The 26,125-nt window shown below is 43.2% G+C and overlaps 1 protein-coding gene across 3 annotated transcripts in view; it reads left to right on the top strand.

The window, feature by feature from the left end:
• Window positions 1-26,125, top strand: part of HECA (hdc homolog, cell cycle regulator) — a 99,169-nt gene that overhangs the window by 6,130 nt on the left and 66,914 nt on the right. For all 3 annotated transcript variants that reach the window (XR_008444255.1, XM_054021435.1, XM_054021437.1), the window contains exon 2: window positions 22,200-23,240. Coding sequence is in view for 2 of the 3 variants with exons in the window: in XM_054021435.1 (XP_053877410.1) it covers window positions 22,200-23,240 (1,041 nt within the window). In the remaining variant the exon portion in view is untranslated. The remainder of the gene's footprint in view (window positions 1-22,199; window positions 23,241-26,125) is intronic.

The raw sequence follows: 26,125 nt of genomic DNA, 5'->3' as shown, positions 1-26,125 counted from the left end.
GTAATCTGAAGGGTATCACTATGAGCTGAATACTAATGTCAATATTGTAAATTTTGGGGGGGAAATTGTCAAGGAAAAATGCTTCATTTATTAGAGTATTCACATGTGAAATCTATCCAAGCAGATTGAAAGCTGACTCGTTTTTTTTAACCCCCAAAACAAACAAACAACCCCAACCGCCTTTCCCCAAAAACTTAAGATGTCCAGCTATACCTTTGTTGTGTTTAACTGTGACTATACAAGTTCTTAAGAACTACTTTATTTACTTTCAATTAGAAATGCCAGGCTGGAAGAAATAAATATATACATACACACATATATAAAATATCCTGATTTTAATAATTTAAAATAGAAAATGGAAAAGGTAGGCACAGCAGTAACTAAGATATACTGAAACTGTGACTAGCCAATCATTACAATTTAAAAACTGGTTACATTATGGGGCTGGGGTATTTAAAGAGGACCAGAGAATTTGTGTAAGAATATATCAGTAGTTCAGTTTTCAAAATGAGATGTTCCAATGTATATATTTATGGAGTACAAATCACTATGGCTAAGCACTGATAAATATTCTCTATCAAATATTCTCTACTCGTTGAGTGATTTAAATGGGACCACTTGTGGAGTTTTAAAGTACTGCTAAGTGTGAGTAAGGACATAAAAATATGACCTATAATAGGATGCTAAAGCATAACTTGCGCTTCATAATTCTATTTATCTCAAACTCAGTTGAACATAACTGTTTTATTGTCTACACCAGTGCACTTTATTTTTGAAAAGAGCCTTTATGCTGTATTTGAAGTACCTATTTGTAGTATTCTAGAAACTGTGCAAATACTTGCTTTTTGTGGACAAAACAGTTCATAAAATTACAAATCTGTGTAGATAGAGGCAGTTGTGTAGTATTGATGAATACAATAAAGACTGTTCCTGTATATGTGTGAGATAAGCAAATACACATGCAGATGTCAGGAAGTTAAAAAAAGTATATGCTCTCCGAATGGTTAACCATGGGCTGGATTCCATGCTCACGGCCCTATATTTATCACTAGGCTTTGCTTTAGGAGATATTTTAAAAACAGACTTACTTGAAACTGGTGAGAGACTGTTGAAAGAATTAAGAGGAGAGTTTTCTTTGCATCCACTCATTCCAGACCTCCCTTCCATTTGTTTGTAAACAGCAGTGACAAGACAATTTCTGGGCATGGGAGAGGTCTGTAAGCTCTTTCTCTATCCTCCCTTATATCATCATACAGATACACACTTTTGTCTGCTTGATAGTTGTTGTCCTGAACCCATCCTTGCTTCTCAACTTTTCCTCCTATGAAATATTAGACAAAAGTTATTGGTTGTCCACAGTTAAATAGGTTCAGCCTAAAGGTTAGATCAACTGAGATGCCAAGTGTTTTACCTCTCATTGCTCTTCAGAGGTACAGACATTAGGAGTTGTAGGTGCTCAGCATGTTGCAAGATAGGGCCTAAATTATAGGAAATAAATCCATACGGTTTGCAATCTTAAAAAGGCACCTGAATTACAATAACACACAAAATAATGATTTAAAAAAAAGTCACACCCTTCTTCTAATTAGAGTCCTTTTCATAGAAATTCAGGATTACAGAAATGCAGAAGTTTTGAGGAAACAGCTTAGTTCAAAGAAGTGAAAGTTCAGATGCAGAAGGCTAGCTCTTCTTTGAGTAAGAAACCAGTGACTGCAGCACTGGAGTGTCATGGTAGAGTGCAAGGCTGTGAAGATGGGATACATCTAAACTGTAGTTGTAACATGTCAAGAAGGAGTGTTTCTTCCATTAGGAAGAAAGGGAGGGAGGGAGAGAGAGAAAAAGGATGTTTCTACTATAAGTAAAGTGTAGCATAGCCATAACTTATGTCAACTTAGGCTATGTCACTCAGGGGTGTAAATTAGCTACCCACCCTGAGCGACATAACTTATGCTGACTCAAGTGCCAGTGTGGACAGCGCTATGTTGGTGAGAGCGCTTCTCAAGCCAACATACCTACTGTGGCTCACGGGGACTGGAATAATTAAGCCAACAAGAAAGCTCTCTCCCATCCACTGTAAGCTGTAAGCTCTCTAGTGTAGCCATGGCCTAAGATTCAGGGCAAGTCTACACTACAAAATTAAGTCGACCTAAGTTATGTTGACATACAGCCACCGCAGTAATTGAATTGGTTTAGGCCTTGGCTACACTTGCAGTTGTATAGCGCTGTGAAGTAAACCTGTCTTCGTACAGCTGAGTAGGGAAAAGCGCTGCAGTCTGTCCACACTGACAGCTGCCAGCGCAGTGGCGCGGCCACACTTGCAACATTTGCAGCTGTGTTGGGAGCGGTGCATTATGGGCAGCTATCCCAGCATTCATGTGGCTGCAACGTGCTTTTCAAAACGGGGTGGGGTGGAGTGTGACGGAGTGTGGGGGGAGAGAGAGTGCTTTTTGGAGCGTGTCAGCACTCTATTTTACAAGTTCCAAACTCCCGGCCCCCTGCTCATTCATTCACTCACTCAAAGCAAACAGCAAACTGTTAGCTTTTTCTCTGTGGTATGAGCTTTGAAACCGGCACTTCCGCATTCCTGTAGCCGGTCACAACAATGGAGAGGATTGGCCACTTGAGAAGGTGATTAGTACAGCGCTGCGAGTGTTTACCCTCACACCCGTGAGTCGTAGCCACTCCGCTGTATCTCTTATGCTTCTCCAGGAGGTGGAGTACCTGCAGCGGTGTACTCAGGGAGATACAGCGCTGTAAGTGCCCTGCCAGTGTGGACGGGGAGTGAGTTACAGCGCTGGGGGAGGCTTTACAGCGCTGTAACTCGCAAGTGTAGCCAAGGCCTTATATGTCCACACTACGCTCCTTGAGTCGGCAGTGCACATCCTCACTAGGAGCGCTTGCACCAATTTAACTGCCAGTGTAGGGCATCATGGGATGGTTTCTGAATGGCAGCAACACAGTGTCTACACTGACATTGTGTCAACCTAACTGCATAGACTTAAGCGCCTTTTGTGGAGGTGGAGTTATTAAGTGTAGTGGGCAGGCAACATTGGTGGGAGCTACATTTTAGTGGAGATACTTACACAGGTCACTGTAAGACAGTTTACATCAACCTAACTTTGTAGTCTAGACCAGGCCTCAGTTTCTTTCTGTAGGAATGGATACTGTACTTAAGAGGGGGATTCAGTAATCTCACTGCAGTCAGGGCCGGCTCCAGGCACCCAAGCACATGCTTGGGGCGGCACCTGGTAAGGGGTGGCGGGGGGGAGCGCGGCGCGGCATTCCGCAGGGGGGGCGCTCTGGCGGCGCGGCGCAGGGGGGGGCAGCACGGGGCTCAGCGCTCGAGGGGGGGTGGGTTCCAGCGGTGCTCGACGCAGGGGGGGGCGCTGGCTCCGGCGCTCGGCGGGGGGGCGACGCTCTGGGGGGGGTGGTTTTCCGGCGGCGCTCGGCGGGGGCGGGCTCCGGCGGCGCTCGGGGGGAGGGGAGAGCGCAGTGCGGGGCTCGGCGCTCGGGGGGGGGGGGGGCGGTTTCCGGCGGCGCTCGACGCAGGGGTGGGGGATGGGCTCTGGCGCGTGGCGCTCGGCGCGGGGGCGTTGCGGGAGGGCGGCGCTCTGGTGGGGGGGTTCCGGCGGTGCTCGGCGGGGGGGGGGGTGGCACAGCGCTCGGCTGGGGGGCAGCGTGGTGCTCGGTGGGGGGTCTCGGGGGGGCGGCGCTTTTTTTTTGCTGCTTGGGGCAGCAAAAAAGCTAGAGCTGGCCCTGACTGCAGTGACCCCTTTATTCATATCACAAGTTCGAATTTCTCACTGCTAGCCTACTAGGGCTGAAGCACTGGAAATCTGCATTAATTATTACGCTCTGCTTCCTGAGACATAGGGATTAGTTTTCTGAAGACCTTCAAAGAATTAAAGGCCATGGGGAAGGCTACAAAGAGGGAATTTAAATCATCTTTACATCATGAAGTGTGTGCGGGGGGTTCTTCTGCATTTGTCATTCTGTTTTTCTCAGTCCATTGAAACAGGTAAATGTGTCTTACATCTGGGAGGACTAATCTAAGTTGTCTGTTTTTAATCACCAGTTTTTATAGTGGCGAAAATCTGTAGACTAGAACTCAGTATGAAGCAATCTTCAGTCATGTTTTTGTTTCTTGAAGTTCATTCTTACTGATTGGTGTGAAAGCCAAAACATACCTTATTTAAGTAATGATGTATCTGTGCACTTTTATTCAGAATATTAATGTTTGTGAATATTACTTCTATTTATTAGATATTAAGCTATATAAAAGTATTTGTTCAACTGCACCAATATATGAAAACACTTGGAAACAAGGCTTGTTTAAACAATCAGATATTTGGTGAATCAGAACTTGATCTTCATGTCTCTGAAATGCAGCCATGTCTGGCCATAAACCTAGAAGCCATTCTGTTAGAGCAATACTACATGTTCATTTCCCCTCCTTAATGAATTACAGAAGGAGAGAAGAATAGCAACTTCAGGTAAAACTATAGGAAGAATTAGAGATAGGCAGAGCAGAACTACATAAGTTGGCATTTGGCCAAGATTCCTAAATGTTGCAAAAAGCTCTACTAAAGGGATGCTTTTATGACATTGGCATCTGCTAATCATTCATTAGTCTTGCCAACCACTCAATATCAGAACTGTTCTGAAGTGCATGTTGGCTTCCAAAATTGGAAAGTTGAGCCATTAAATGGATTCAAGTGGTTAGACAGCTACCTGGAAGCAGATTGCGTTTAAATGGTAAACTAGCTTCTGGCAATAGGGTCAATATTTTCTTTTTGACGACTGTATTCATATTTGCTGAACAGATTGGGAGAAAATAAACTAGCATCATGTTTAATGGAAAAAAAATGAAGATGCTTGTGTGATGAAGTGGGATTTGTCTGTAATATTTTTATGAATCCTGTGCATGCCTCAGTTTCACCTCAGTACTTTGCATTGCTACCCAATGGGTGCAAAAGGGTTAAAGCTACTCTTGGAGCAGAGTAAGAGACATGAGGTGTTTGTGTCACATAGCTGTCTGGGGTGGAATGAATGGATCTTTAAAGGATGGGCTGAAACTGACCCATATCAATAGAGCATCTGAAAAGATGAGAGGAACCCCAATGGCCAGGATATTCACAGTAACCAACAACCCAGGGGAAGGAGATTTTCCCCCCCACCTCCATCAGGGAAACAGAGCACAGCCCCCAGCCTGAGAACAAAGGAGAAAGGTGTCAAGCAGCTGGCTTAAGGGCTGCCCTTTGGTGAGACACAAAGTTAGAGCCAGGAAGGGATTCCATGTGAGCTTGACTGGGTGGAAGGCTGGCTTGGCCAGAATGCACTATGCTAACCTAATGACTTCCAAATGCTATGTTCTGGTTGACTAATAAACCCTACTGTTTTGAAGAAGCTGCCTTGCTGCAGTGCATGGGTTCCTGTACAGCATACAAGTCTCTGATCAAGAGTCTATCTCAGGCCTTGGCTACACTCGCGGATTCGCAAGCGCGAGTGTAGTCGCGTCGCCAGTGCTGCGAGAGCTCTCGCAGCGCTGCAAGTACTCCACCTCTCCGAGGGGAATAGCGTGCAGCGCTGTGAGCGAGCGTGCAGTGCTGCAGGCGCTGATTACACTGGCGCTTTACAGCGCTGCACTCGCAGTGCTCGGGGGGGGGGGGTGTTTTTCCACACCCCTGAGCGCAGAAAGTGCAGCGCTGTGAATTGCCAGTGTAGCCAAGGCCTTAGTTGAACTTGGTGAACAGATCTCATGGTGTGAAGCGGGAATGATGCAGCCCAGAGGTTCAGTCTCAGGGGCATTGAGGCCACATGACCTGCCCTTAAGGTAGGGTGGAGCCCCTTGGGGGACTGCCACTCAAAGTGGAATGTCAGCAAGTTAAAGCTCTGCTCTGTTCTCCCATTCATTAAACTTAAAATATTGAGATTTTGAAAAAAGCTCAGTCACTGTTTTGTAGTACTGGCTATAATATTCCTTAAAACAATTGCTTGGTGTTTAAGAAAACAAGCCATATTACCGCATGTGTGATGTATTCTGTTGGGGTAATAGCATAGACATGTAATGCCTTTAATATTGATTCAACATGCTAAACTAACTAGGTTTTACAGTTGGTTTAATTTCAATAGATTTTTAATGATGTCCGTCCTTGAGACGGAGGATTGTAATTGAAAGGTAAATTCAAAACTTGTTTAAATTTTTTTGAGTGTATGGTTTAATGTGTATGGTTTAATTTCATCACCCTGATTTATGTAGACTAAAGGGAACACAAACAATCAATCAATCAATCAAATTTTTGAAGGGACTGCTAATGTTTATAGTGGTACAGTTCTCCTGACTCCAGCTTTTCTGCTTGAGCAAACTGTCTATTTAAAAATAGCTTGGAGCACTAAAATCAAAACTTGAATTGTTTAAGTCAGGAAACGCAAATATGTGGTTCCTGTATCAATGATTGATGAGCATTGGATGTGTATATATGAAATAATTATTGCATGTACTTAAACATTAGTACATGTGCACATATTTTGTTGTACTATACATAGTAATGTTGATTTTACATAGAAAATATAAATACTGTAGGATGAATCGCTGATGCTATTGGAACTGTATGTTTGATTTTCCTTATTTCTGTGCAGTTGCAATCTAAAGCCTTAGGACAGGTCTTCACTACGGGGTGGGGGTCGATTTAATATATGCATTCGCGTAGCTGAATTCGACCTATCGGAGCCGACTTACCCCGCTGTGAGGACGGCGGCAAAATCTACCTCCGCGGCTCCCCGTCGACGGCGCTTACTCCCACCTCCGCTGGTGGAGTAAGAGCGTCGATTCAGGGATTGATTGTCGCGTCCTGACGAGACGCGATAATTCTATCCCCGAGAGATCGATTTCTACCCGCCGATTCAGGCAGGTAGTGTAGACCTAGCCTTAGAATTTCACTCATGTAGTCTTGTATTTAATTTTTTTTTACCAACTACTCTACTTGCAAAGAGACAGTATTATAGTGAATAGGCATTAATATACACAGTAAAGTAAGACTTTACTTCATAAGACTGCATCCTACAAAAATAAAATAAGCACATGAGTGACAAGGAAGAAGTTATGGAAAAGTTTAATCTGTTCCTGGTTTATCCTAGATTGTTGGCTGGGGAGACACAGTATGTAGGAAAACAGTCTATTCACAATCCTTCTGGCATACATTGGTTGCATACAGATCCATAGCATCCTCTATAAACATTTCACTGTTGATTCAAGAGGAAAACTCAACTGGACTATCACTGAAAATGTCACTTCAGATGTACCTTTCCTTACAACCAATTGCTTTTTGTCTTTTATATCTTAAACCAGTGGCTCTCAATCTTTTCAGACTACTGTACCCCCTTCAGGAGTCTGATTTGTCTTGCGTAACCCCAGATTAACCCTCACTTAAAAATGACTTGCTTACAAAATCAGACATAAAAATACAAGTGTCGTAGCACACTATTACTTGAAAAATTGCTTACTTTTTCATTTTTACCTTATAATTATAAAATAAAACAATTGGAATATAAATATTGTATTTACATTTGTGTATAGTACATAGAGCATTATAAACAAGTCATTGTCGGTACAAAATTTTAGTTTTTATTGACTTCACTAGTGCTTTTTATGTAGCCTGTTGTAAAACTAGGCAAATATCTAGATGAGTTGATGTACCCCCTGGAAGAGCTCTGCGTACCCCTGGGGGTACACATACCCCTGGTTGAGAACCACTGGCTTAAAAATTGTTTTACTTCTTACAAGCCATGTATACGTCAGAGTAACAACACAGTACAAAAACCCACACCAGGAACATAATGTGTAACATTTCTCAAAGCAGGAAATGGAAAATAAATCCCATCAGTAAGCAAACCAAGGGAATAGGAATGTTTATGCATTTTAGTTTATAAATATCTGTATGTACCTCTCCTATGCATATCATCATTGTTTGGGACCAAGTTTAAGTTACAAGATGACCATGATTTAGGATGGTAAGGCCCTAGTTATGTCATGATCAAGTTTTATTTGATCCTGTCTCATATTTAGTTGAAATTGTAATGTAATATAATTTGATTTTTGTAGATAGTAGATCTTCACTCAAATTGAAGACTGTCCCAGATAACTCAGTAATGAGATTAATGAGATGATGATTTGAGTGTGTGGTGGTATTGCACTTCCTGGCAAGACATCCCTTCCGTCTAAATCTTTCTGGACCTAGCCGGTCTGGTGACCATTCTCCCAAGCCACTGTACTCTGTAGTGGGTGTGGAGTACATGGGAGCACATATGGAGCCCAAATGTCAAAATATACAGTGGCCTGTACCCATTGGGCATCCAGACCAAAGGGTTCCTTTCAAATATGTCATTAAATATTTTGAGTGATGTGAGGGAGTTGGGAGCAGAAGAAGGTGGACTCAATCTGTATTTTTTTTAGATTTCTATAATGCATCCAATTATGTGTTTTGCTACTTACATATATTCAGCTGCTGTGGGCCTGAGTCAACACAGTACTTCAATTTTACACTGGTGTAACTCCATTGATTTCAATGGAATTGTATTAGCGTAGAAGTGGTCCCACCCATTCTGCAATTGTACCTTTGGGTACGTCTATACTTACTTCCTGGTCCGGATGTAAGCGATCAGTCTTCTGGGATCGATTTATCGTGTCTTGTCTAGACGCGATAAGTCGATCCCGGATCGATCCCGGAAGTGCTCGCCGTCGACGCCAGTACTCCAGCTCAGCGAGAGGAGTACGTGGCATCGACGGGGGAGCCTGCCTGCCGCGTCTGGACCCGCGGTAAGTTCGGACTAAGGTACTTCGAATTCAGCTACGTTATTAACGTAGCTGAATTTGCGTACCTTAGTCCGAAGTACGGGGCTAGTGTGGACCAGGCCTTAGAGCCTGCGTGGACTTGAAGTCAGTGGAGTGCTAAACAGGCAGCATTGGCATCTTCAAGGCAAATAATTTATTGTGCCTCAGAATAATGGAATAATATACCATATTCATCCATAACTTTGTATTTTTACATTTAAATTTGGCAAAGGGCGATTCAGATTCAGGACCATGCGTATACCACACTTGAATTCTAGAAACATTCAAAGAAAATTTGAGAAAAAGTGTGCAGAAAAAGTATCTGAACTGTTTTTTTTTTTTTTTTTTTTAATTTATCTCTTGGAAAACAGTTACTTTCATATTCCTATAACTGAAAATATTTTTCTTCCTCTTTCCAGAAAGGCTGGTCTGAGGGAAAACCTGAGGGTATGTCTACACTACGAGAGTAGTTCGATTTTACTTAAATCGAATTTTTGGAATCGATATTGCAAAGTCGAACGTGTGTGTCCACACTAAGGACAGTAATTCGACTTTGTGAGTCCACAGTAACGGGGAAAGCGTCGACATTGGAAGCGGTGCACTGTGGGCAGCTGTCCCACAGTTCCCGCAGTCCCCACTGCCCATTGGAATTCTGGGTGGAGCCGCAAATGCCTTCTGGGTAAAAAAAATGTCTCGAGGGTGCTTTTGGGTAACTGTCGTCATCCGTCCATCACTCCCGCCCTCCCTCCCTGAAAGCGCCGGCGGGAAATCAGTTCGCACACTTTTCTAGTCAGTGACAGCGCCGACGCCACAGCAGTGCGAGCATGGAGCCCGCTGCGACCATCGCTGCAGTTATGGCTGCTCTCAACGCCTCGCAGCTTATCATCCACCTTTCCCTGAGGCAGATGCAGATGAGTCAGGCGAGGAGGCTACGGCACTGCGGTGAGGGCCTGAAGTCTGAGAGTAGCACAGACCTCTCAGAAAGCACGGGACCCAGCGCCGAGGACATCATGGTGGTAATGGGTCATGTTGATGCCGTGGAACGGCGATTCTGGGCACGTGAAACAAGCACTGACTGGTGGGACCGCATAGTGCTGCAGGTCTGGGATGAATCCCAGTGGCTGCGAAACTTTCGCATGTGGAAGGGAACTTTCCTTGAACTTTGTGAGTTGCTGTCCCCTGCCCTGAAGCGCAATGACACCCGGATGCGAGCAGCCCTGACTGTCCAGAAGCGAGTGGCCATAGCCCTCTGGAAGCTTGCAACGCCAGACAGCTACCGGTCAGTCGCGAACCACTTTGGCGTGGGCAAATCTACCGTGGGAGTTGTTGTGATGCAAGTAGCCAAGGCAATCGTTGATGTACTGCTGCCAAAGGTAGTGACCCTGGGAAACGTGGAGGCGATCATAGATGGCTTCGCAGCGATGGGATTCCCAAACTGCGGTGGGGCCATAGATGGAACTCACATCCCTATCCTGGCACCGGACCACCAGGCCAGCCAGTACATTAAAAGAAAGGGCTACTTTTCCATGGTGCTGCAAGCACTGGTGGACCACAGGGGACGTTTTACGAACATCTACGTCGGATGGCTGGGCAAGGTTCATGACGCTCGTGTTTTCAGGAACTCTGGTCTGTTTAGACGGCTGCAGCAAGGTATTTACTTCCCGGACCACAAAATAACTGTTGGATGTGGAGATGCCTATAGTCATCCTCGGGGACCCAGCCTACCCGCTAATGCCCTGGCTCATGAAGCCCTATACTGGCGGCCTGGACAGTGAAAAAGAACTCTTCAACTACCGGCTGAGCAAGTGCAGAATGGTGGTGGAGTGTGCTTTTGGCCGTCTCAAGGGAAGATGGAGAAGCTTACTGACTCGCTGTGATCTCAACAAAACCAATATCCCCATTGTTATAGCAGCTTGCTGTGTGCTCCACAATCTCTGTGAGAGCAAGGGGGAGACCTTTATGGCGGGGTGGGAGGTTGAGGCAAATAGCCTGGCTTCTGATTACGCCCAGCCAGACAGCCGGGCGATTAGAAGAGACCAGCGGGACGCGCTGTGCATCCGGGAGGCTTTGAAAGCTAGGTTCCTGACAGAGCAGGGTAACCTGTGACTTTTAAGTTACTGTACAGAGAAGCTGAACCTGCCCCCGTTTCTTTACCCAGTTAATGTTGACTATCCTCTCCAGTTACATACCCCCTTCATCCCCTTCCAACACTCGTTTAGAAATAAAATCACTTCTACTTTGTTAATGAACACCGTTGTCTTTATTACTGTTTTCGCGGGAATGTTTTAAAACTGGGACGTAGACTCTGGTGGGGAGCGGGTGTAGTGTACTGACGCAAATGAAGCTTCTAAACTCCAGGATTGACAGGCTCCGCTGTGATGGACTGGTTGTTTCAACGGAGCCCGTCACCCCTCCTGATCGGGACTGTGTGTATGGGGGGGCGATGTGACTTTGTGGCGGGGGGAGGACGGTTACAGATCCCCTGCTGTGTGGCTCTGTGATCCAGGATAAGGACCGCCGCTTAAGATCTGTAACTGCCCTCCCCCGCCACAAAGTCACAGAGCAACCCATCCCCCACCACATAACATGAAAACCACCTCCCAGACTGACCAGGGTAATGAGTCACTGCACTGTGTATGTGCCCTGCTGCTGGACCTGCCCCCGCCTACGTACCCTGCCGAAGGTGACTGTCCTGTCCAATTACCAACCCCCTTCTCCCCCCTCCTCCAAAAGAACATGATGGAAACAGTAATTAACAGAAACGTATTTTTTATTATCAACTACACATGGAACTGGGAGGTGAAACTTGGACGGGGGCTTGTGTGAGGCGGGAAGGGAAAAACTTGTCAAATTTTGGGGAATGAGAGCCTTCTACTACTTGAGCTCTCTGCAGGGGTGGAGTGAGAGTTAGCACGGACTCTGCCGCCCCTCCTTCTTTGGCCTTTGGGTGAGGGGGGTATGGGACTTGGTGGCGGGGGAGGGCGGTTAGAGAGAGACTGCAGCGGGGCTCTGTCCTCCTGCCTCCGTTCCTGCAGAACATCCACAAGGCACCGGAGCGTGTCCGTTTGCTCCCTCAGTAGTCCAAGCAGCGTTTGAGTCGCCTGCTGGTCTTCCTGCCGCCACCTCTCCTCCCGATCCATGTTTGCTTGGTGCATTTGGGACAAGTTCTCCCGCCACTGGGTCTGCTGTGCTGCCTGGGCTCGGGAGCAGGCCATAAGCTCCGAGAACATGTCCTCCCGTGTCCTCTTCTTCCTACACCTAATCTGCGCTAGCCTCTGGGAGTGTGATGCCAGGCTAGGTTGTGAGACAGTCGCAGATGTGGCTGTGGGAATGGGAAAAAGGGAGTGAATTCCTCAGAAAGATAAATGTAGTTGTGAACAAAGAACATAGTCTTTCTCTGTGAACAAGACCATGCACAGCACCTATCACATGCGCACTCAGCACAAGGTCGAATTCTCGGCCTTCGCATTCAGTGCCTGGGGTCTTGCACAGCAGATTTGAGAAGCCGGGCAGGACACCGGAATTTCTGTAGCAGGCAGACATGGTAAGTTGTAGACTTGTGGCAGCTTAAAACTTTAATATTTGCAATGGCCTCATTTCACATTGAAAGCAATGTCAGTCCCTGCTGCCAGCAATCCGGCAAGCAGGAACTCTGCCCCTGTCCCACCCCCTCGCGGCTGTCCCCGGGAACGATCCCTGTAGGCTGCCCCTCTCCCGCCTCCACCGCGTGGCCGCAAACCAGCGGTTACAGTTCTGTAAAGGAACGGGCAAGCAGTCCCAACACTAACATTCCCCTACCTAATTCAAAGCAGGTCACCATGAGCGACATCACCCTCATGAGGATCTCCGACAGCGAGAAAGAAAGAATGCTTCGGGAAAGCCTCCAAAGACCAGGGCCGTATGCCGCCCTGCTGTGCAGAGCAATGATTCCCGAGTACTTGATTGTCTCGTGGCGCGGCAACGTGTCATACTACAGAGGACCCAATAAGGCCGCTCTCCCCAGAAACCTGATGCAGCGGCTTTCCAATTACCTCCAGGAGAGCTTCATCGAGATGTCCCAGGAGGATTTCTGCTCTATCCCCGGACATATAGACCGCATTTTACTCTAGCTGCACTGGCAGTGACTAAACAGTAGAGCGGCTTGGGCAGGGCAATCATGCAAAACCGGACATTGTTAGATTTTTTTTCAATAGTTGCACTGCCCAGGACTGAAACGTTAAGCGCCTAGGGCAAACTAATCATGAGAAACTCATTGTTGTTTTGGTTAATATTCCTGTTCTGTTACAAATAAATGTTTAGATATTTACAACACTTACTGGCTGATCCTTCCCCAGATTCTGTGTCCGGGTTAAGGGCTGGGGACGGTTGGTAGGGGATCTCTGTAAGGGCGATGAAGAGATCCTGGCTGTCGGGGAAATCAGCGTTGTAAGCGCTGTCGACTGCCTCGTCCTCCTCATCTCCTTCCTCATCTTCCCAGTCCGCTAACCTGTCCGAGGAACCGGCCGTGGACAATATCCCATCCTCAGAGTCCACGGTCAGTGATGGGGTAGTGGTGGCGGCCGCACCTAGGATGGAATGCAGTGCCTCGTAGAAACGGGATGTCTGGGGATGGGATCCGGAGCGTCCGTTTGCCTCTTTGGTCTTCTGGTAGCCTTGTCTCAGCTCCTTGATTTTTCACGCGGCACTGCGTTGCATCCCGGCTGTATCCTCTCTCTGACATGTCTTTAGAGATCTTCTCGTAGATCTTTGCATTCCGTTTCTTGGAGAGCAGCTCGGAAAGCACAGACTCATCGCCCCACACAGCGATCAGATCCAAGACTTCCCGATCAATCCATGCTGGGGCCCTCTTTCTATTCTGAGATTGCACGGCCATCACTGCTGGAGAGCTCTGCATCGTTGCCAGTGCTGCTGAGCTCGCCACGATGTCCAGACAGGAAATGAGATTCAAACTGGCCAGACAGGAAAAGGAATTCAAATTCAAATTTTCCCGGGGCTTTTCCTGTGTGGCTGGTCAGAGCATCCGAGCTCGGACTGCTGTCCAGAGCGTCAACAGAGTGGTGCACTGTGGGATAGCTCCTGGAGCTATTAGCGTCGATTTCCATCCACACCTAGCCTAATTCGACATGGCCATGTCGAATTTAGCGCTACTCCCCTTGTCGAGGAGGAGTACAGAAGTCGAATTAAAGAGACCTCTATGTCGAACTAAATAGCTTCGCGGTGTGGACGGGTGCAGGGTCAATTCGATGTAACGGCGCTAACTTCGACATAAACGCCTAGTGTAGACCAGGCCTGAGAAATTTAAGAACCCATCCTCTTCCCTTCTTAAGCTATTTTGGCCATCTGTAAGCCATTGAAAAAAGATACAGGTTTAGAATGAAAGTCTATCTTTGGCTATAAACTGTAGAATTGCTAGCATAGTGCATTTATAAATATTTTTATCCATGAGGCTTTAGCCTTCTGAGAAATTCACAAAAGTTATTTTTTAACAGGAAGCAGAAGGGATTGACAATTTAAGGATCTTTAAAATATCTTAATTTTCAGATTGTCACTTGTTTTACAGTTCTTTAATAAGCACTTTGCTAGATGCAATGTGATACTTTGCTTCTGTGTACAGCATTTATAGGAGGGGCAGTGGCTCTTTTATACTTTTTAACTTGGTAGTAGGTCTTGGTAAAGGTATGTCTACACCGCACACTCCTTTTGGTGGTGTGTAGAGTACATACACTACACACCCTCTCAGCATGGATATAAATAGCAGTGTAGAAGGTGAGGCACTGCTTAGGCAAGTAAAGACACTCCTGAACCCTATTGGTATGCTTGTCCAAGCAATGACTTCCACATCTACACTGCTGTGTTTAGCAGTGTAGTGTCCTGCTGCCGGAGCCTTTCCCCACTGCAGGGAAAGGCTCCAGCAGCTCCCCTGTTGAGCCTTTCCCCACTGCCTCCATGCTGCTGCAGCCTTTCCCCACTGCCTCCCTGCTGCCAGACCATTTCACTGATGTATGTAGCTACCCACTGCAGTGTGAATGTAGCCTGCTTTTCACTATGATGTGTAGCTACACATACTCTACACGCAGCTCCCAGTGGTGTGCAGTGTAGACATAGCCTAAGAGGGATGCCATCTCCAAGTGCAACCTTTTGTGGGGTGGCTTGCCACTGCAGTCCCCTGCCTCAGTTACCCATGTCATTCTGGGTAATTATAGTCCTGTCAGTCTGACATTCTGGACAACATAATGGGACAGCTGGTATAGGACTTGATTAATCAAGAATTGGAGAGTAATATAATTAATGGCAAGCAACATGGATTTATGGAAATAGAGCCTGTCAAACTAACTGGATTTTTTTTTTTTTTTTTTTGATGAGATGACAAATTTGGTTGTAAAGATAGTGGTGTTAATGTAATATAGTTAAACTTCTGTAACACATTTGACTTGGTACTGCACAACCTTTTGATTAAAAAACTAAAATGGTATAAAATGAACATGGCACACATGAAATGGATTAAAACTGGCAAGCTGATAAATCTCAAAATGTAAGTGTAAATGATGGCTCATCAAGCGGATTTGTTTCTAATAGGAGTCTCGCAGTGATCGGTTCTTGGGCCTACACTATTTAACCATTTTATCAAAAGACCTGGAAGAAAACATAAAACATCACCGATGAAGTTTGCAGAGGACACAAATTGGGGGAATGGTAAATGACAAAGAGGACAGGTCACTGATAGAGCAATCTGGATCGCTTGGTAAACTGGGTGCAAGCAAACAATGTGTGTACATTTAGGAACAAAGCTTGTAGGCCATACTTGCAGGACGGGGGAAAGCAATGACTCTGAAACAGATTTTGGGGAGAGGAGAGGTAATCAGCTGAACATGAGCTCCTAGCGCAACACCATGTCCAAAAGGGCTAATGCCATCCTTGGATGCATAAATGGAATCTCAAGTAGCAGTAGAGAGGTTTTTTTACATCAGTATTTGACATTGGTGTGACCACTGCTGGAATACTTTGTCCAGTATGTCCACAATTGGAGAAGTATGTTAATAAATTGGAGAGGGTTCAGAGAAGAGCTGTGAGAATGATTAAAGGATTATAAAACATGGCTTATGGTGGTAGACTCAAGGAGCTCAGTCTGTTTAGCTTCACAAAGAGAAGGTTAAGGAGTGACTTTGATTACAGTTTGTAAGTACCTACATTGGGAACAAATATTTGATAATAGGCAGACGAAGGCATAACCTGATCCTGTGGCTGGAAGTTGAAGCTAAACAAATTCAGACTGGAAATAATGTGTAGTTTTTAAAAGTGAGAGTAATTAACCATTGGAGCAATTTACCAAGGCTCATGGTATATTCTCCATCACTGTCAATTTCTAAATCAGGATTGGATGTTTTTCTAAAAGATCTGCTCTAGGAATTATATTGGGGAAGTTCTATGGCCTGTGCTATCCGGGAGGTCAGACTTGATGATCATAATGATTCCTTCTGGCCTTGAAGTTTATGGATCCACTCTTACCCTAACGTTCTTGAGAACAAGATTCTCCCGTTCTGGGACCTCATTAGTCATAATCCAACTCCCCAAAGAGATGCCTTTTTGGAACAATGCAATTCAAGTTCTGGCTTCCCAAACCCAAAGACTCACCCATTTAGTTCAGGATCTCCCCACAGCCCCCCTGAAACTGGGTCCTAATAGAATCCTCCTCCTCAGAGCTCTGCCTGGCTCTAGTCTGCTTGGAGTCTCCTTTGAGAGTCACCCATTGCAGTCATCTGACCACACCCTTGACCCTTCCCAGGTGGATTAATTACTCCAAACACCCGTCTTGGCGGAGTAGGAGAGAGAGGAGCCTTGCCTTGCCTACTGTACAATGCTAAGACATCTAGTAGGTTCTACAGAAAAACTAAGGAAGACCACATTTCACAGTTCTGATATTTCTAAGTCCGGGGGGAAGGGAACAAAACCAAACCTGGTTCAAAGCACTTTATCCATCATGAAACAGCGCAAAAGGGGAAAAAAAAAAGGGGGGGGGGACCAAGCTCCATTTAAGGGGAAAAAAAAAATCCCTCCCACTCCTTTGCAATCGCCTTTAAAATGTCCACTAGATGTAACAAACAAGATTACCAAAAATGACTATGGATGCCCTCTGTGCAAAGCACGGGCTATTGTTTTTTTTTATTTCTAGCATTTATTTTATTAATCCCATTTTTGTTTGCATGCTGCTGAGGCACGAGTATTGTCCAAGTGGTTATGGATAGTTTATTTTTGTGTTTGTTTGTTCAGCAAACTGAACTGTAGTATGTGTTATGAGGGTGGGACAAAGGAAGTGTTTTATCAGATTTACTTATGATAAGGACAGTTAAAGTTAATAACAAGGAACAGATTTAATGCTTGTGCTCTGTTCCAAAGGGTGTTCTAATAAAAAATAACATTGGAGAACTCTGGACATAAAATTAAAACAATCATTAAATTATAGGCCATCTCAGTTGTATTTGTGTACACAAATATTAGAGAATATTTAAACTTTTTAGAGGGGTATTGGACTTTTGGTTTCTTTCCATCAGAAATGGTATAAGACTGAATACAAAGTAATGAATGCTGGAGGATGTGTAAATGAGAGATTTTTACAGTAGTACTTTTAAAAAAATCTTTTTCAGCATTGGGTTTATTATGATGTGCCTTTGATGGTTTAAGTTTAATTAGCTCCTTTGAGATAAATTGCATATTATTGCCTAATATGCTATAATCCACAGATACACTTTTTCAAATCTTAAATATCATAAAAGTATTACTACTTGCTAGAGCCAAAGAAAAAAGTCTACACAAGCATTACTTGATGTGGCATGATGTCTGTTGATTTGAAGGGGGCAGTATCAGATGAGTAGCTGGGTTGGGAAACTCAGAGTTTTTTGTTATCTTAGCCAAAGTTAGTATACTCAGTAATACGTGTCAGCAGCTTGAAGAGAAGTTTTAATAGCCGTGGTAACCAACAAATAATAATAATTGAAGACTAGAAATATGAAATCTAACAAAACCCCACCATAGTTTCTGTGAGCTTAGATAACTAGTAGGAAAACAGGCCTGGTATTAGTTGGATGAGCTTTCTAAATGGTGCCAGAGGGATACCATAGCTGTCTCCTGACGCTCTCCATCCAGCTTGTTCTTTTTCTCTCTGCCTCTGATCTGTTTACAGAGTGTGTATTCTGAAATGGAATGCATACTCTTCACACTTTGAGAGAAAAGGTATCTACGTCTCGGAAACCGCCACTATAATGGACATCATTGTTGGCATTAGGAACAGAGAGAAAAATGATCGAATAAATGATTATGGAGACTTGATTGACCTCTTACACTAAGAGGTAAGTCTCTTCAGAGGAGAGTTGAGGCACATTGGTAGATTTTTTTCCATGCTGTCTTTATGTATGCTTTGGATAAAAAGGCCTCTAGAGCTTTCAGTTCTTTACCTTTCATGAATTTGCTAAAGGTTCTATGGCTTTTATTCTCTTTTTAACAGAACATAATAGGAAAGGGCAACAATACTACTAGAATGTTGAAGATTTGATTGTCTTAAAATGAACTGCATATGTCTATGCATGGCTACTGTATAAGATTATGGAAAGTTTCTTAAAGTGGAGATGGCTGTTAACATAGTAAAAGTAACATATTTTAAATAGTATTAGCATAATGTTTTTAGTGATGGCCAGAAGCAGCTGAAGCTGAGCTTTTTCCAAATTGTTTCTGAATATGCTAAACAGCACAGGTCCCAGTAGAGATCCTTAAGGAACCCTGCTATTTACTGCTGTCCATTGTGAAAACTGTCCATTTATTCCTACCCTTGTTTCCTATCTTTTAACCAGTTACTGATCCATGAGAGGACCTTCCCTGGTGTCCCTGCTTACTTTGCTAAAGAGCCTTTGGTGAGGGACCTTATCAAAGGCTTTCTGAAAGTCTCGGTACACTATATCAACTGGATCACTCATGTCCACATGCTTGTTGATCCCCCTCAAAGAATTCTAATAAATCGGGGAGGCATGATTTTCCTTTACAAAAGCCATGTTGACTCTCCCCAACGTATCATGTTCATCTGTGTGTCTGATAATTCTGTTCTTTACTCTGATTTCAGCCAGTTTGCTCGGTACTGAAGTTAGGTCACCAGGCTGTACTTGCCAGGATTTGCTTCAGGAGCCTTTTTAAAAAAAAAAAAAAAAAAAAAAAAATCATTGTTGCATACGCTACCCTCCAAAACATCTGGTACAGAGGCTAATTTAAGCGAAGAGTTAGATACCAGAGTTAGTAGTTCTGCAATTTCATATTGGAGTTCCTTCAGAACTCTTGGGTGAATACCATCTGGTCCTGTTGACTTATTACTGTACAATGTATCTATTTGTTCCAATACCTCCTCTATTGACACCTCAATCTGGGATGGTTACTCAGATCTGTCATCTAAAAAGAATGGCTCTCCCCCACAGCCTCTGCCATGAAGACTGATGCAGATATTTCATTTAACTTCTCTGTGATAGCCTCGCGTTCCCAGATTGCTCCTTTAGCACTGTGATCATCCAGTGACCCAACTAACTGTTTGGCAGTCCTGTTTCTGATGGACTTAAAAAGGTTTTTGCTATTAGTTTTTGTCTTTACCTAGTTGCTTTTGAAATTCTTGGCCTGCCTTCTTATACTTTTGATTTGCCAAAGTTTATGCTTCTTTCTATACATCCCACATTAAGATTTTGCTTCCAGTTTTTAAAGGATGCCCTTTTCCCACTAGCCACCTCTTTAACTTTGCTGTTCAGTCATAGTGTCTTGTTTTTTTTGGTCCTCTTGCTGTTTTTTTTAAATTTGGGATATACATTTTGTTTGAACCCCTGTTATGATGTTTTAAATAGTTTCCATGCATCCTGCAGGCATTTCACTCTTATGGCTAACTCTTTTAATTTTCATTTAACTAGCTTCCTCATTTTTGTATTGTTCCTGTTTTTGAAGGTAAATGCTGCTGTGGTGGGTTTCTTTGGCATTTCTCCCCCTACAAGGATGTTAAATTTCATTATGTTACAGTCACTATTACCGAGTGGTTCAGCTATAGTCTCTTCTTGGACCAGATCCTGTGTTCCAGTTAGGACTAAATCAAGATTTGCCTCTCCCCTTGTGGGTTCAAGCTGTTCCACAAAGCAGTCATGTAAGGTGTCTAGAAATTTTATCTCTGCATCCCTTCCTGAGGTGACACATTACCCAATCAATATAAGGATAGTTGAAACCCCCCCATTATCATTGGGTTTTCTGTCTTTGTAGCCTCTCTAATTTCCCTGAGCATTTCATAGTCAGCCACCATCCCGGCCAGGTGGTCGGTAGAATATTCCTAGTGCTATATTTTTATTGTTCAAGCATGGAATTTCTATCCACAGAGTCTGTGCTAGTTTGATTCGTTTAAGATTTTTGTTTTATTTGACTCTATGCTTTCTTTCACATATAGTGCCACTCCTCCACCAGTGTGACCTTACTGTATATTCCTATATATTTGGTTCCCTGGTATTATGGTGTCCCCTTGATGTTCCTTATTCCATCAAGTTTCCGCAAGGCCTATTATATCAATATCCTCATTTAATGCCAGGCATTCTAGTTCACCCATCTTAGTATTTAGACACCTAGTATTTGTATATAAGCATTTGTACATTTGGTCAATATTCAGTGGCTTGCCTTCATGTGTTATACTTAAATGGGACTCTTCTACATTTGACTGTTCCTCACTACCTCCTACCTCTTTACCAAGTTCTTTCCTATCCTCTTTAGTAGGATATTGAGTCTCCCTTTAATATATTCATCAGTTGGGGTTGGTCCTGCTTTGAGCAGGGGGTTTGACTAGATTACGGTTGGAAGAAACCTCAGAAGGTCATCTTCTGTGATTCTATGATCTCTGAGGGATGACTCCGCCTGAACTGTGGGCTCCTCCGCAGCTGTTGGCTTTCCCCCAGCTCGGGATGAAATTCCCTCCCCACTAGGCCTCTCTACTTCCGATATAATTCTGCTGCAGAGTCCAGGAGTTCTAGCAGCTCTCCCGCTGCGCCTTCTGCTCCTGGCTGGTGCACTCTTTTACACACTGCACTCTGGGCCAACTTTGACCACAGAATCCCTGAAGAAGGGTGGTATTATCTGAATGCAGTAGTACCTGCCTGATCTGCTAAAATTCTGAATGATTTCTGGGAAGTGAGGTGAAGGGAGGAAGTGCAAGGTAAGAAAAGTTGTGGGAGGTGAAAGAATATCCTCAATATTGGGTTCAGTACCTGGAAATGTTGATGCTTATCAGAGTCAAATCTCCTAAGGTTTGACCAAGGTGAACTTTACTGCAAAAATCTTTTGTGTATTAGAAGTTGCAACAACAACAACAACAACAAAATGTTTTCATATTCAGCAATCCAGAAAGCAGCAGCAGTACTGCTTCTAGCCCTTCTCATCTTCAGCTAGAAGTTCAAAAGCCAGCCAAATGATTTCTCCATATATTACAACAGACACTTAGATTAGGGAAAAAATACATAAACCATAAAAATGGAAAACACATGTACAGAAGCAGATACTTTCATACGACAGGGAAATTCAAATGAACTGTTCTTGTTCCAGAGCATAGCAAAGGCTGCTAGTTGAGCTGGTTTGAGATTCACATAAGGATAACTCATACCTTGACTCAGTGGTTTCCAAAAGCCTTCAGTGTGGCTGAACTGATTTAGTGGGGTGGGGGGAAAGGGGAAGGAAGCAGGCTGTCTGCAGGAGGTTCATGAAGGAGTGGTGTCTCTGCCAGAACTCCCTGTGTCCTAGTATGGCTGAAGAGGGGTAAGGTGAATATGCAGCTGTGGCAGACAAACCCAGTCAAGGAGTCAGCTGCATTGGCCACGGAGACTACTGTAGGCTTGAGGGTGTAGTCATGGCCATGGATAGACTCCGAGAGAAGGACTTTTGCCTTTTGGCTTCTAGTGAGCACCCTGCATAGACCCCTCATCTACTTGCTGTGTATAGGCTTTAGGACTTGACCCACAGTGCAACACTAGAAACAACAAAAGAAAAACTATTAATACCAAAAGGCACACTAAGGCCCCAGTCTTGTGAAGGCTTAATATGTGTCACTTTACATGCCTGAATAGTGCCATTGAGTGGGACCATTCATGAACGTAAAGTGACAAAAGTGTTTAAGTCTCTGTAGGATGAGAGCCTAATGTGGCAGTTTTTTCTAATCCTGGTTATGTTGCAAAAGTCTTTCAGTTTGTAAAACCATGACAGTAAATAAATCAGTAATTGTGGTGGATTCCTTTATACACCTGATCAGGCAAACCTAAAATAAATATTGCAAATAAATTGCATTCAGCGTAAGGTACTAATGTCTCTGTTTTATGTCCCACAGAAGCACCTTGTGCTACTCCACTGATCTGTAGCTTTGGAAGGCCTGTTGATCTAGAAAAAGATGACTACCAGAAGGTTGTATGCAACAATGAACATTGTCCCTACAGCACCTGGATGCACCTTCAATGTTTTTATGAATGGGAAAGCAGCATTCTTGTTCAGTTTAACTGCATTGGCAGAGCAAGGAGTTGGAACGAAAAGCAATGTCGTCAAAACATGTGGACAAAAAAGGGATATGATCTTGCTTTTCGCTTTTGCTCCTGCCGATGTGGGCAGGGTCACTTAAAGAAAGACACAGACTGGTACCAAGTGAAGCGAATGCAGGATGAGAAGAAGAAAAAGTCGGTGTCAGAGAAGAGCACAGGCAGGTCCATGGCAGAATCTGTGGAAGATGCTAAAAAGTGCAGGCCTGTCAACAAGCCACAAAAAGGTTTAAATCATGATATCCAGCGAAGGCATTCGATGGACAGGCAGAACTCTCAAGAGAAAGGCATAGTTAGTGGGAGCTATGCAGTTCGTTCTCCCTGTGGCTCTCCTGGCCAGTCCCCTCCTACAGGCTACTCTATTCTTGCCCCTGCACATTTTAGTGGCCCTCGTTCGTCACGATATTTAGGAGAATTTTTAAAGAATGCCATTCACTTAGAACCTCATAAAAAGAACATGACTGGTGGTGGCATGTTCAGGAATGCCCATTTTGATTATGGGGCATCTGGATTGCAAGTGCATAGATCAGGACATTTTGATGCACCTGTGCAATTTTTAAGAAGACTTGACCTATCTGAGCTACTTACTCATATACCGAGGCATAAATTGAATACTTTCCATGTGCGGATGGAAGATGATGCCCAAATGGGTCAAGGAGAGGACCTACGGAAATTTATTCTTGCAGCACTTAGTGCCAGCCACAGGAATGTTGTAAACTGTGCGCTGTGCCACAGGGCACTGCCCGTATTTGAACAGTTTCCGCTAGTGGATGGAACCCTGTTTCTTAGTCCATCGAGACACGATGAAATTGAATATGATGTTCCCTGTCACCTTCAAGGTACAGGTTGTCAGTCGTGTTGGGTCTCTTTAAAATGATTGAACTGCTTTTTGTGCATTTCATTTTAGATTTGCATCCCCATGCAGCAAGTGCTTTTGTGAAAAGCTAGAAATGAATTTAGGTATCATTGGGTCAAATCTGAAGTAATCAAGCTTGGTATAAGTATGCTCATTAAAAAGAGATGTGTTGTATAGGTTGGGAGGTGTAAACATTGACGTACCTTGCTATTAGTTCTACAACTAAGGGACTTTCCTTCAGGGTTCCAGGTACAGCATGTAATGGTTTTCCAGCCAGGCTGTGTTGGACTGCACATGCACTGCCTTATTTGTTGAGAGTCTTACAGTGAATCATGCATTGTCTCAAAATTAAATTTCCTGTTGCAGCCTAGATTAGGGGCTGAAATTAGACATCTACCAGAGGAGCCGGTCATGCCACTTTGTGGCTGGATAGCTTGCTGGGGGCCAGTTTGGTTTAAATAAATAATAATAATAATAAAAAAAAGCCCAACAACCAGTAAGTTATTTGTGGTGAGAAAGAGGGTGATGGGCTAACATAATGTACCGGACTAAGAAGGCTATGCCTTGCTACCTCTAACTGGACACACACACACACATAGGCGATCTATGAGATTGACCAAAGAAGGGGTGCAACAATCTGTGCAAGACAAGTGTCAACAGAATTACTACTACTTTGGTTGACACAGCAGGGATTACTTTGAGAGTTTAATGGAAAAAGCAAGAAAGTGGAAGTAAGACAACCCCGTAAAGCAGGTATTTTTAAGATGAATTTTTTCCTGTTCATGAAAGTTGTCATATCCCATGCATGGTCATAGTACACATTCTATAAGCTTACTTGATTTAACAAACAATGGTATAAATATTACATTGCAGTAAGCCACTAAGATCTGTCCATGCTAACAGTATTGTTTCCATAATACCTAATGTACTTCAAGGAAAAAAAAGTGACAAAGAGCAAATGATCTAAGATAAATATGTAGCATAAACAGAATGTAGTGATATGGGGCAAGAATGTTTGTTCCTTTTTTGGAGGAGATGTGCATAATGTGCTCATGGTTTTGCCAAATTTAATCAATACTTTTGCAACAATTAAAATGTCACGTGTCAATTTAACACTTGCCAAAAATAATCTGAAACTCTTCTTAACATGACTATTACTTACGTGTATTTCATTAATTGCTTTCTAACTTTTAGTAGATTTTATGTACACCTGTGGAAATACTAGATCCAAGGAGATTGCCTAAATTGTTGAAATTTTACTTTCCTTTGTCTTAAATAGAGTGATTTGTTACAAGAAGATTACATTTAATCATCTTAGCGCACATTTTAACACGTAAAGTTAAACTGTGAGTCTCTGTTCCAGGACACTGTTTCCCTCCTGAGTTAAACAAATCATTTCTTTATTCCAGTGAGTGATTTAGCCATCAAGCCATTTAACTAGGGATCTCAAAATTAATGGTGGAGAAGATGAAATATTTCTGTGTGTGCAGAAGCTATGACTACTGTAAAATGCATTTAAAGTTGTCTTCTATAAAAAAGTTATTAATCTTGGTACACAGTAAAAGATTTCTAATGCATGGAATTATGTCAAAGATTACATTTCCAGATATTCACTTGAACAACAGGATCTTGAGGTATTTGTACTCTAGGAGCATTGTAAGGCAGGATCTGAGTAATAAAACTCGCATAATAAACTACTTTTTGAAGATTGTAGAATTTAGCTTAAAAACTCATACATTTTTCTCAGATTGGGAACACTTTTTTTTTTTTAAACCAGTTTATAGTTACAGGAGTGCAAAAATAATTGGAAGCTTTATCTGTTTTGTTAAATGGCTTTACTTTCCACTCAATTTCTCTAAAACATTTGCATAAAAAAAAAAAAAACTTGTTTAAAATCTCTGATACAGACTAATTGTACTTGTTGGCTTCCAGACATTTTGTATATTTTGAGATTTTTTTCCAAAGCAGCTGCTAGAGTCATGAATTCATTACTTTGATTAAGAAATTGTACATTCAAGACGTTGATTCATAAGAGCACAGCCTGTTTCCTGAAAAGCACAAAATCACGGTGCACAACTCTTTTGTAGATGGTATTTGTAGTTGAACATTAGATCATAACTTTCTTGCATACAAGTAATGTAAAATATAGGGTGATGGTTTTTATTATAGTATGTATGTACATAGTTAAATAGCCAATCATCAGTTCAATAACATGGGATGAGCCCAGATCAAAATACTGGATCCCCAAAACTTGTGTGAAGCTTTTTATTTTCTCATCTGAATTCTGTATCTTGGGGTAAGTCTCTACTGATAAGTCTGTTCATGTTTTTATAAAGTAAATATTCAGTCTTGAAGTCTGAACTGTCTGACAACTATGGAAGTCAGTGTAATTTATCCAACTCTTGACAATTCACCCCTGCATAGGGAATCTGTGATTAAATATGAGGGGGAGAGGGAGTTATTTTAACACTTCACACTGGAATTGAAAGTGTCTAATATGCTGCCTGGTATTTCGAAGTTTGTATTGAGATCTGAAAAAGTAATGTGCATTAAAGCATCATTTGCTTATGTCTTAAATACACATGCCTTAAATTGTACTGCCAAGCAAAACCCAGAGTTGCAGTTTTGCTCTTTTCTGCTTTTTTATGGTTTCTCACATTAGGAATTACATGTCCTTATTTCCTTCTCTTTGCTGGAAGATCTTGGCAAGATATTTGGCAGACTTGAATATAATTGTCAAACCAGACTGGCAAGTGAGCTGCAACTCTTCCTCCTTGTGGTGGGAATTGAGAGTGGATGAATTATTGGAGTTGGAGAATCAGGTTGGTGTGACACCACTTTCCAGGTCCTCCTAGTATTTTGCCAAAG

The sequence above is a fragment of the Malaclemys terrapin genome, chromosome 3 (assembly GCF_027887155.1).
Source record: "Malaclemys terrapin pileata isolate rMalTer1 chromosome 3, rMalTer1.hap1, whole genome shotgun sequence".
Taxonomy (NCBI): domain Eukaryota; kingdom Metazoa; phylum Chordata; order Testudines; family Emydidae; genus Malaclemys; species Malaclemys terrapin.
This window is presented reverse-complemented; position numbering and strand designations above follow the sequence as displayed.